Source organism: Haliaeetus leucocephalus, unplaced genomic scaffold (assembly GCF_000737465.1).
Source record: "Haliaeetus leucocephalus isolate CR32 unplaced genomic scaffold, Haliaeetus_leucocephalus-4.0 Scaffold362, whole genome shotgun sequence".
Classification (NCBI taxonomy): domain Eukaryota; kingdom Metazoa; phylum Chordata; class Aves; order Accipitriformes; family Accipitridae; genus Haliaeetus; species Haliaeetus leucocephalus.
Window position 1 is genome coordinate 4622707 of NW_010972798.1, and position 13013 is coordinate 4635719.

General features: G+C 36.7%; 1 protein-coding gene across 7 annotated transcripts in view; it reads left to right on the forward strand.

The window, feature by feature from the left end:
• The window catches only part of PIK3CA (phosphatidylinositol-4,5-bisphosphate 3-kinase, catalytic subunit alpha), a 44014-nt gene that overhangs the window by 18804 nt on the left and 12197 nt on the right, over positions 1–13013 (forward strand). For all 7 annotated transcript variants that reach the window (XR_774692.1, XR_774693.1, XM_010572920.1 and 4 more), the window contains 8 exons: positions 1221–1430; positions 2126–2376; positions 4012–4257; positions 5083–5168; positions 7047–7152; positions 8270–8422; positions 8531–8665; positions 12452–12576. Coding sequence is in view for 5 of the 7 variants with exons in the window: in XM_010572920.1 (XP_010571222.1) it covers positions 1221–1430; positions 2126–2376; positions 4012–4257; positions 5083–5168; positions 7047–7152; positions 8270–8422; positions 8531–8665; positions 12452–12576 (1312 nt within the window). In the remaining 2 variants the exon portion in view is untranslated. The remainder of the gene's footprint in view (positions 1–1220; positions 1431–2125; positions 2377–4011; positions 4258–5082; positions 5169–7046; positions 7153–8269; positions 8423–8530; positions 8666–12451; positions 12577–13013) is intronic.

A 13013-nucleotide genomic window follows, 5' to 3' on the forward strand; every position in this document is an offset into this window, starting at 1 on the left:
GCAGGATTTCGTATTATTGCAGAGCAAAGCCCGTTCTGTTGTTTGGGAAGTCAATCTTAATTTGTTTTGAAGTTTACAGAATTGAAAATTCTGGATTTAATTACAAATCTTAAACCACATTTGCGATAGAACACGTTTTAATACTGCTCTATCTTGCTTAGAAAGTAAAATTTCAGAAATGAGGTGTTCCCCCCCCTCTCCTTTCCTACAAAAAGAGTATGGGGAGGGAAGGGAAACAAAAACACCTGAGGCTGGAGGGGCAGAGGGGAGACAAATTGTAATGTTTTGAATCATCTCTGCAGTAGCTTATAATTTTCCATTATCCACTGAGAAAGCACAGGGAGGCTAGTGTATGTTTCAGCATCTAGGTTAAGTATCTAAATTCAGGCACTACAAGCATACCTACTCCCTTTTAGTTGCTAGCAGATGTACATTGCAGTGGTAGAGACTTGTCAACTGGAAATACTTGTTCTGGGGTGCTCCTAATTGTTACATTATTTAATTGTTATGAATGCATCATAGGTAAACTGTTTTGTAAAGCTTAACCTGCTCAAGACTTAGGGAGAACAGTGGTTAGCTAACCATGCAACAGGACGATTGAAAGGTTCCATTTGAACATTCATGCATAAATGATTATATATGCAAGTGATCTCATTAAAGTAAATGGAATTAATCTGAGACAGAGGACCTGAGAGAAATGGACTCTTATTACATGACACTATGCCAAAGAGCTAAGTTCAATATCTCTTGGAGTGCTTGTCACATTTTTAAATAGTAGTTCATCAAAAAATTGAATAGCTGTCATTCAGTTGTAAGCAAAGTTGATTATGGTCCTAATAGCTACAATAGTCCTGCTAGGGTTTTAGAAAAAATTGGACATCACGGGTCCTCTGGTCCACTTCAGAAACCTTGTGCTGCAGTTTATTACTGGTCCTTTTCCTTCAGGAGGAGTGTTAGCTGTGAGAGTGGCGATTTAAGGCTTCCAGGATCATCAGTGAATGTACACCTGTCTTCTTTTTTGTGACTGAAGAGTGCACTTAACTTTAGAACTGAATTGTTCTTGAATGAAATAAAACAATTATACAAGTAGAAGCCAGTGGTTGACACAAATATTTTAGGTGTGTTTTGCTTAAAGCATGCTTTTTCTGTCACTGATAGAAGGAATCTTTAGCTTTAATTACCAGTTACAATTATTTCCTCATGCTTCTTCAATACTGTAGGTTTTGCTATCGGCATGCCTGTCTGTGAATTTGACATGGTTAAGGATCCGGAAGTACAAGACTTCAGAAGAAATATTCTTAACGTTTGTAAAGAAGCAGTGGATCTTCGAGATGCCAATGCACCACATAGTAGAGCGCTATATGTCTGTCCTCCAAATGTAGAGTCTTCACCTGAGCTACCCAAACATATATACAATAAACTAGATAAAGGTAAGATAAATATTTACGATAGAAACAATGTTTTTCAGTGATTGAAATCAGAGTACAGCTGGTGACTTAGGTAAATGACTGTTTTACGTGCTGTATTTAGTACACTCTAGCAGTATCTTACACCTTAAGTTATTAAGAATCATTTTCTTGATACAGTGTAGATTCAAAAGGAAGACAACAAAACTTAAAATTACATTTTTTTGCTATTTTAATAACTGAATCTTGAAATATAACTTGGTAAATAGAGGTGACTTTTTTTAATGGGCAGAAATGGCTTGTTGGCCTTGTATTTTTCTTTCCTCTGACATTCAGTAATGTGGAATTAAATGATACTGAATCACCGAGTTATCTTGCAGTCCTCAAATGTGGAACGGTTACTGCCGTTTTCTTGAAGGCTAAGTAGTCAGTAGTATTTGGTTAATAAAAATATTCTTAACCTCAAGGGGTAGAAGTTCGAATTTACACTAGAGTAAAAAATAAACTGAGCACATGTAGTTCCTTGTAGAAGTTGTAAACCCTCTGTCAGTTTAGGCTATGAATCTTGTCTACGTCTTCTTTCAGTAGTACTGCAAGCAATCCTTTGTGGTGAGAGGGGGTGACAGTTGTTTGTTTTGCGGTGGTGTTTTTTTTTGGTTTGTTAGTTTTGAAACTGTATTGAAAATGATAGGCCTAACATTATTTTACATTTATTCTAGGGCAAATTATAGTGGTGATATGGGTAATAGTCTCACCAAACAATGACAAGCAGAAATACACCTTAAAAATCAATCATGACTGTGTGCCTGAGCAAGTTATTGCTGAAGCAATTAGGAAGAAAACGCGAAGTATGTTGCTGTCATCTGAACAACTGAAACTTTGCGTCTTGGAGTACCAGGGCAAATATATTTTAAAAGTGTGTGGCTGTGATGAATACTTGCTGGAAAAATATCCACTGAGCCAGTATAAGGTGAGTAACATAACAGGACTTACTTTGAAATACACTAAAATAATCCAACTTTGTGGGGGAGAGGTGTGATCAATTTTATCAATGGCTTGCTTTTTCACTAAATTATTCCAAAACATAGGAAGTAAAATTGCGTGTATCTTTAAACTAATTGGCTAATGCATGAGTGTAATGTGCATATTTGTTGCTGTATATGCGTCAAGGGGGGGTGTGTAAAGGTAATTTAAACTAGAATTTATGTCACTAGTGTAATTTTTATTCTTTGAATAAAGTAGTTTACCTCTAACATTAGTGATAAAACAGTGGTAGGTACTTTCAGAAATAGCTTAGATTTCTGATCGCAAGAGATGAGTTATGCTTGAATGGCGTTGATGTAATACAAAAGGAAATTCAATCAGATGTTAAATTGAGGCAACCGTTGCTACTATGAATCTTGTCCCTTCCCCCTTTAGGGGTGGGAAAAAAGTAAACAAACTGTTTGTTTTCCTGTTACTTACGTCTTTAAATTTTTTGATCTTGTTAAAGGAGTGATAAACTTCCAGCACTAAACAAATTGTTGTTAAGTCTTCCCTGTGGCTGTCTGTCCTTCACTGCCTGGGTTTTGTTAGTGCTGTGAGTGTAAGACAGAACCGCTGACAGAAGAGCATCTGAGCAGCCCTCTCTGGAGCAGACAACAATGTTACCCTGTAGACTTCCTGACAGACTGCTGCTGCTTCCTCTTTGAGGAATGTATTGTTGTAATAAACAGCTTCCATTCCTTCATCTAAAATGGTTGACGATCTGCCTTCCAGGGCAATGGAGGAGAGAAGGGGGCTGGGGGGATCCTGAATAATGGGAAAAGCAGCTCTGTTCTGTGGGAGCTGGGGAACAAGTGCAGGCATATGTGAATAATTTTGCACAGTCATCTTGAGATCAAACACTGGACCTATTTGATCTAGCATGGTTTCTTCAGAAGTATCTGCTATGCCTTTACTGTGCCACAAAAGAGCTTGCTAATTACACTCCAGGGCTGGACCTGTCTTAACGCATTGTGTTTTGTGGTACTGTTGCCAGACTACTTGCTCTCAGCACTCAGTCCTGAACGGACACCATTACAGCTAGAGTCTGTCGGGGTCGGTGCTGAGCGTAAGCTAATAAGCACAACTGAACCAAAAATTAATGTGTCTGCCACTTGTCTTGTGCTCTCTGCCTGTGACGAGGAGTATCAGTGTGACCTGTGCTAGGTCTGCACCACAGCATGCTATGCAAAAGCAGCTCGGCTGCTTCCAGGAACAGCTCTAATCTGGAAGCAGTCTGCTTTGTTTGTGCTGCACTGTGCTGGAGCTAAGGAGCACTACAAGAAGCCTGACTTGTCATTTTGTCAGCTCTGTTTTCTGTCTCCAGTTCAACCTTCCACAGTTGTTAGATGCTATTCGTATCTCAAAATCTGTATGAAGCGCTGCTGTGCGATCCTACCTAGCAATGTACTTAAACTGTTGGATGCTATAACTATAAACATTGTGAAGGGCGTACATACAGACACAATAATAAGCTCTTTAAATATGCTTTTACTTTTATATTTTCCTGAATATTTTATGTATAGATTACCAAGAGTGTAAACTTTCAAACATACTGGATTTTGGTTTTGTTTTCTTGCAGTATATAAGAAGCTGTATAATGCTTGGTCGCATGCCCAATCTGATGCTGATGGCTAAGGAAAGCCTATATACCCAGCTGCCACTGGACACCTTTACAATGCCATCTTATTCCAGGCGTATCTCTACAGCTACACCCTACATGAATGGAGAAGCTACAGCCAAATCCCTCTGGACTATAAATAGCGCTCTCAGAATAAGAATCCTCTGTGCAACCTATGTAAATGTGAACATTAGAGACATAGATAAGGTAAGGGAAATGCTGTATGGCATCACATGTGGTTTTCGGCAGCTCATGGTTTCCCTCCTGAGTTTTCTTTTCTGTTAAAGTAGTTGATTCTAAAAAATACAGCCATGTTTTAGCATCTGAAAACTTTTGTATACTACTTAAAAAGTGTGAGTTGTGGTATTTAGCTAAACAATCTGCCTGGTAGAAGCAGGACTCAGTTTCCATAGTTCACTTCAGCCAAGTATGTAATGGATAGAAAAACAAAACCTATGTTGCTATCTATATTCTAAATAATTATTACGTGTAAGAATGTATTACAGTAATTGGCAATACTCTTGATGAGGGGATGCTGGGTAGTGTGCCGCTATCTTTGTTTTTGAAAAAGGAGGTATGGGGAGATTAATGAGAAAAGGTGGGTAGGATTCAATTCCATCGAAGACATACTACAAGCCTGGCTCTCTAACTTTCCTAGAATTTGTTCTGTCTTTTTTTTCCACTATGCCTTGACACATGAAGAATTGAGAATAAATTCCAGGGTTTTTTAGTGTTCATTTCAAGTTTATTACTGTATTTTTTTAAAAACTAGTTTGCAATTAATGAGGAAAAAAGACCAAAACACTTTTTTCTAGAAGGGTATGCTTATACAGTATGCTTCAGACCTTACAGAGCATGAATGAATTTGGGTTGGGGAGTGGTGGGGCTGTTCGGTTTTCAGTTTTGTTTTTGTTTTTTACTTGATGAAAATAAAAGGATAATATGTTGTAATCATAGTATATGTTGATAGCAGTGAAAAAATTTGTGTACAGTAACGTTTCAAAGACAGTACTAACATGACATTGTTTTCAGATCTATGTTAGAACAGGTATCTACCATGGAGGGGAACCTTTGTGTGACAATGTGAATACTCAAAGGGTACCTTGTTCTAATCCCAGGTAAGCTAAATACTTGAATGACTATAGAGGACCTGACTTCCAGGGCATCATAAATGATAGCACTGAAGGAGTAATGGCTTGACTTAGCCATTATTCAGGTAGAGCTCCTTGGTGGGAATTCCTTGCCTTAAGTTTTGTAAAAATATTTTTACATATCCCTATATTTATAAATAGAAGTAATTTAATTCAAACACAAGTATTTTTGTGTCTCGTATAGTTTATTTACTGAACAGATCTGGTTCACATGTGCACTTACAGTTGCCTCAAACTCCAACATTATTACTCATTAATACTGTGAAATGAGCATAGCTCTGGGTGACTGAGCTCTGTTTTTGACTGTGGATCAATAGCAGGTGTTCCAGTTGCAGGTTCAGATTTCACTTTCAGCATGAGGCAATGCGATGTCAGGTAACCTGCAAATTTGTTTCACTGAGGTTGCATGGTATGTTCTAAATCAGAACCACTGAGTATGGAGAGGTGGGTATCATTTGCGAACATGGAAGTGACTGCCAGATCTGGGCTGATTTATTTTCAGGAGAATTGACCTACCATCAATATCTGGAAAAATGCATCTACTTAAAAGTGCAAAAAGAAGTTTTATATGAGCTTATATAAACATCTTGAGAACAAATATCTAAAAGATGTTCTCGTAACTTTGACTAATGAGGAGGTATGAAATTTCAGTGTCTGCTAGGATTAGATGCAAAGTATGTGTTCAGAAGTAACTTTTGACTTGCATTTTTTGTCTGACTTCACGTCTTTCTTAATACACTTTGAAACTTTTTTGTCTGTACATTTTCTAGGAATATAATCAGGTTTTATAATTAGAGGGCCTAGTAATATACACAGTTGTTGAAAAATAGCTTCTTCCTCTGAGCTTCCCCAAATATAGCTATACTTGAATTGATAGTTTTAACTGTTTTAGAGAGAAAATCTTCTTGGAGAGGTGGTGACAGGTATGGCTTGAAAACATGGATATAATTACACATATCTGTATTATACAAAATGAACATGTAAGAAAAGTGAATTGAGGTTTATCTGCCAATTTCTTAGAGAAGAGCTTTGACAGTTACTTCTTTGTAAAACTTTGCTTTTAGTAGCTACAGACACATTGAAAAAATTAATGCTGACCTTGGAAGCTGCTGCCTCTTCCAACTGAGGAAATACAGCATGGCAATCCACTTAGGAAAAACTGTATTCAAAAGTTCCTCTTCAAAAGCACAGTTCTACCAACTGAGAGATAAAGTCTACTTAGAGAAGTTCATGAAAACAAAATATTTATTCCAGTAGAACAAATCTGTGCTCTTTTTACTATGATAAATGCAATATTCCTAACTCAAATAATATTCTTTTGGATTGCTGTGTTAGACTTCTGTGTTATATTCCCATCTTGCAGTTATTTTTTTATTTCCCAGCAGTTCAAATTTAGCTGAGTTCTGAAAGCTATGCCACATGTTTTCCCACTTGCTTTTTTCCCCGAAGTGGAAAATAATTTCACAAGGTAAACCTTACATTAATGTAGCACATATGCAAATCCATTATCTTCAGGTTGTACCTATGCTGACAGTTGCAGCCAGTAGGGTTGCAAGAGTGAAGGTGAATGAACCTATTACTACGTTTGTAGGAATTGAATCTAGCATGACTTTTTAAACAGTGTTGGTGTTAGAAGGCTATTTGGGGAAGTTTCCATTCCCAAAGGAGTATATGGTGTCAAATGCACGTAGGAGGACCCTTCTTCAGTAAGAAAGTGTACTCTTTATACACGTATACAGTTTAGGCAGGAATATAACAAATGGGTTTTAGTATAACTGTTGATTGGATGAAGTTCTTTCCATGCTCTCCTTTAACCTGGTTTTATTCTGCTTTTTAATCTTACAGATGGAATGAATGGCTATTGTATGACATGTACATTCCTGATCTTCCACGTGCTGCTCGGCTCTGCCTTTCTATCTGTTCTGTTAAAGGCCGGAAGGGTGCTAAAGAGGTAAAATACTTAATACACTTTAATACACTGACAAACAAAAGTTACTTAAGTCAAGTTTGGGAAGATACTTGGTAAATGTTTTCCTGACAATGAGTCTTATTGCAATGTTTGATTTGAATCTGATTAAAATAGGAGTTTTTTCTTTTCTTGTATCTTATTCTGACTACAACCTTTTTTTGTGGTCAGAAATTAACACGGGGAAAAAGCTTATCAGTTCAACACTGTCTGTACTGTATTGCCAGACACAAAGGTCATTGTTAGTGTTTTGGGGTGCAAATGCCTTTAAACTCAAGTTTCTAAACCCATATGTTGCTTACCTATTTATTAAAAAAGGGCAATATTTATACTTGAATTTAGAGTTGATTTTTAAAGTAAAGACAACTTGTGTTGCATTACTATTTGATGCAAGACCTCAAACAGTAATTTTTAAGAATTTATGTATTGCATCTAATTCTAGCCACCATTACATTCTGGGTTTGAGTGTGTGTCATAGGTACTATATAGTTTTTGTGTCTACAACCAGGTTTACGAATCTTAGAGAATCATAGAATGGTTTGGGTTGGAAAGGACCTTAAAGATCATCTAGTTCCAACCCCCCTGCCATGGGCAAGGACACCTTCCACTAGATCAGGTTGTTCCAAAGCCCCATCCAGCCTGGCCTTGAACACTTCCAGGGATGGGTGGGGCATCCACAAGTTCTTTGGGCAACCTGTTCTAGTGTCTGACCACCCTTATAAAAAAAAATTTTTTTGTTATGTCCAATCTAAACCTATTGTCTTTCAGTTTAGAACTGTTCCCCTTGTTCTGTCACTACAGGCCTTGGTGAAAAGTCTCTGTCTTGTAAAAAAAAAAAAAAACCAAAACCCTCTTTCCATCATCTTGAGTTATTTTGATGTGAGGAATATGTTAGCATGTGTTTGCACGTGTTTTGATATCATTTTGCAAAATGACTGCCATGACAGTCATTGATAGAAAAATATGGTACGGCTTCCACAACCTGCTTTCTGCTAATCTGGGAGTGTAACAGCTTGCTCTGGGGTGAAAATGTTATTTCTCCTGACTTACTCTGCAGTAATTAATAGATGACCCTGAAAAATCATCTTTTAATCTCTTTAAGGAGCACTGTCCATTGGCTTGGGGAAATATAAACATGTTTGATTACACAGACACTCTTGTATCTGGGAAAATGGCTTTGAATCTTTGGGCAGTACCTCATGGGCTGGAGGATTTGTTGAATCCTATTGGTGTTACTGGATCGAATCCAAATAAGGTAACTATCTGCATGCGAGCTTCCTCCTTAAGAGTACATGTTCAAAATATGCTGTATTCTAATTAGTATCATTCAACAGAAGAAGTAATTTAAATTTCCTTTACATAGGAAACTCCATGTTTAGAGCTGGAATTTGATTGGTTTAGCAATCCTGTAAAATTTCCAGATATGACGGTGATCGAAGAGCATGCCAATTGGACTATATCACGTGAACTGGGGTTTAACTACAGCTATGCGGGGCTGGTAAGGCAAACTCCCTTCCAAGATTAGCTACTAAAATATGAAAGTATTATTTACTACTTTAATTACTTATTTTACTCAGTATAGTAATGATAAAGAAAACTTTTTTCTTATATCCTGATTTATTGTAAAATCAAGAAATCAATTTTCTGTTTTGTGTTTAGCAAAGTGAGTAATATATTTTCCTTTCTTTAATGCTTCACTGACCAACGAAAACACTTTAAAGAGAAACTGTCTTACCGTGCAAACTGTTAGGGCATTTTTGACATTTTTATATCGCTAATTCAGATGTCTAAACTACTTAATTTAACTTTCCAAAAGTTGTCATTCTCCTTCAGTGATGCTATTTTTCTTTGTTACAATTTCCTGTTTATAGATGGGCTTTCTTGTGTAATCCAAAGGTGCTTATAACTCTTTACTGGCTGTTTAATGGGCTAGTTAGGACCATAAGTACAGGGAATTTTAAGGGAATTGGTTGGCATACACGAGTGTAGTCCTTTATCTCCCCTCTTCTACGGAGAGAACCTGTGTGTTGATGATTGGCGTTTTGGTGAGGTTTGGCACTTTCTTAAAAGCACTTGTTGGATGATTAAAAGGAGAAAAAAGAAAAGCAATAAGGCTAAAAATGCTATGTATTTAAAGACAAGGCTGTAAAATTAGTTGGTATGTTTTACATTTTCTACTGGAGGTTGGTTCAAAGACTTGAGAGTTTCCCCATGAGAGCATTGTGGTCTGTGTGAAGAAGAGTCTCGGGGTGGAAAGTTTCGCTGTACCAAAAAGTGTGTAGGTGTTAGTAAGCCTCCAGTCTGGGAATTCTGGTGATATTTATAACAGTCCCATCTCAACATATCTTGAACAAAGGGTTGTAGGCATTTGATTTCTCTTGATACTCTACAGGAAGTCCATCTTAGAGTGGCATATCTGCTTATGGTATATGTTGTGATGAGCAGTGCTGCAGGGCTCTTAATAAATGTTTAAGGACAGCTGCCTCCTTGGTAAATAACATTCCTTTGCTATAACACAGCCTATTACCTGGGCTTGTATATGCTCAACTCATTGTTTTGTTCCATCTGTAGGCAAAAGTAGAAAATGGTGAGAAGAATAAGCTCTCACTTCAGTGACAAAGTAAAGATCAACTTACTCTTTACAATTAAAAAAACCAAAATTCTGAGGTAGAATAAAGTCTCAAATTATGTCTTTTTTGTGGTAATCCTTACAATACCATAAAAGAAGGTCTAGTGGTTAGACATGGAGAAAGCCTATTTACATCAGTGACTAAGTTGACAGGGAAGCAAACTGTGTATCACTGCTTTGGTCTCACTTTCTCATTATTCATGCTGCTTTTCTTTCAACCCTCCTTGTCTGCCGAAATCCTCTTATTACTTATCCTTTCTTAAATCATATTTCATTAAATGCTTGGTAAGTTTAACATCACTAGTTATCTCTTAGTATTGTGTTTGTCCCCTTTATCTTTTAATGTGTGGTATCTTCAGGTCTGAAGCCAAACTTTCTATATTCAGGTACTGTGCATATTTATAGCTGTTTGTAATGTTAACTATATTTAGGTAGTTAAAAGGCAATGTGTTATTACTCATTCAGAAATTGGATACTGGATTAGTATGTAGCATTGGCCATATCTGAAGGAGGTAAAAAATGCTCGACTGAAATGGTCAAAATCAGCAAAGCAGTCACTGAGGTATGAATTCTATATAAATGTCTTCATTATGATACAAAGAGCGTAACTTTTTTGTTTAACCTTGAAATGCATTACACTGCATTTAAAATCCATTAATACATACTTAGAAGAGATCATTTATAGGTCCATTAATATCTCAAATATGAAAGAATTTTCAAATATTAAATCTAACTTACTGTCCCACAATTCATAGAATTTCAAGTTTTTGGTGTTGACCGCAACAGGATAAATGCATTTTCCTACTGGGCTTGACCTAAACTATGATCTTTCTGACCCACTATGCAGGTACATTTTATACTTTTTTGACTTTCACTTACTATTTAGGATGACTCTTTCAGAATCAAGATGAATATGTGCAATTAATTGCTTGTTCAATATGAACTATTTGATCTTAGGTCAGGAGCAGGCTGATTATAAAGTCATTATCCATTAACTTCCTTACAGAATGACTCTGGCTTTGCTACTTGCACTGTATCTGTTACCATAATATTTAAGAATGTGTTCTAAAAATTTTCCTGTGCCACAGAGTAGTCCTGAATAATTTCCTCCCACCTTTAAGTTCAGTCCATGTGCTTGAGAACAGTAATAAAACCATGTTGGTGCACTAAGATATCATGCTATCACACTACTAACAGGGCAAGATACTAAAAACCCTGTGAGTTGGTTGATTCATACCTTAATATTGGTAGATGAAAGCTTGAAGGCCAGAATATTCTTTTCCCATATAGTAGTAGTGAACCCATCATGAGAACACATAATTTATGTAATTAAAGATAAATGTAAGGTAGGGAACTTTCAGTCTGAAGTAGATATTGTATCATGGTATAACCTGACAACTGTTTCTGTATTTGTGCATATTCTTAAAAATAACACCGCCTTTTAAAGGGTGCCTTGATCTCCTTCCTGGAAATTTCACATTGTTCTTCAGCTCTTTTTTTTTTTTTAAGCTAGATACATTGGAAAGACTTTCTGTAAAAGACATGTAGGTATTTCTGTTTTGAAGTACTAGTTCAACCAGTTGAAAATTTCTGTTGTCAAAACTGTCAGACAAAGCTCAGTTTGTTCTTGCTTATCTTGTTTAATGTGCTTAGTAAAAATTGCTAAGGGAAAGAGCAGAACAAGAGGTCAAATACTGTGGTTCTACAGTTTAAACAATTTGAACTTGGAAAAGTGTTTATTCTTTTGTAGTAGTAGGTATCAAACACGTGTGAAAACATGAGTTCACTATAAAACCATTATTCAACTCCCGTACAATTTTTGGGATAGCTTCATCTTAAGTGTCAAACTTGTTAATTACAGTTGTATTTTATACCAAAGGCTATAACATCAGGTGCTTACGATGTCTCTTTTTTGCTGTGCAATTGATTCTGTAGTTGAAACCTCAAAAACTGCATCATTTCATATGTTGCTTTGTGAAAAACATATTAAATGAACTAAGAAATGGAAAGTATAGGAGAAAAATTGAACTTGGCACATGAGCTGTGAAAAATCAAGTAGTAGTAGTTTCAATACCTCTGCCATTGGTCTAAGCTGGTTATAATAAATGAAGTCTTAGATAAAATTAATTTCAGTGTGTACCATTTCTGTTTTCTGTGCTGTTGGGGGAATATCCTATACTAATTCTGGTTGATGCTTTCCAGTCTTCTGTTACTCAGGCTTTCCTACAGTGTTCTACCTTTTATTTACCTAGCTTCATCCCCCATGTTCTGCTTTTTCAGTTCTGATTCTTTCACTCCTTTCAGCAGCTCTCAACAATCTCAAAACTGGAGACAGACATGACCAGTTTCATTTTGTGCTGCATTGTGGTGTTCATCAGATGTCAACTGTTGCTATTTCTCCACACAGCTGATTTAGTTGAAATGTACCTCTTCTTGTCCCAGTAGTGACTAAAAGTGGTTGTAGAAATCAAAGGCCTGGTCTTTCATCTCTCTCTGTCTAAACTATAAGTCCTCAGTTACAACAAAAGGAAACAACAAGATAGTATTGCATGATACAGAGTTTAAGTGTTGCTACGCTGTTAAAATACTTCCTGTATGCTGTATGACAACAGAAAGAAATCTGTGGAGGGCTAATGGACCACTTTCTCTCTGCAGAGTAACAGAATAGCTAGAGATAATGAATTAAGAGAAAGTGATAAGGAACAACTGCGAGCCATATGTACACGAGATCCTTTGTCTGAAATCACTGAGCAAGAGAAGGACTTCCTCTGGAGCCACAGGTATTTAAAAAAAAAAACAAACAAAAAACCAAACAACCCCTCCCTCACCCCCCCCCAAAAAAACCCCTAAAAAACCAAAGTAAAACCCATGTTGTCACATTCAAACTTCACCCCGTTCACTCCAAATTTTTCATTATTGTCTTTGGTTTTGCTCCCTTTTTTTTATTTTGTATTGTTGGGGTTAGTGTTTTAGAAAAGCCTTTTCTAAAGCATTCTGCAATGTATGTCTTGGTGCATAAGCCCATGGAGAAAAGTAAGTTGTTGAATCTGCTTACGTTTTCCCCGTTACTGCAGTGTTACCTTCATGCATGGATCCTGACACTACCTTATGGTTTTGTTTGGATTCTGCTGACAAAGGAAGAAAAAGTTGCAAGACTGAGGGGGACATAGTAGATGGTTATTGAAGCAAAAATGACATTTTGTACATACAACTTTTT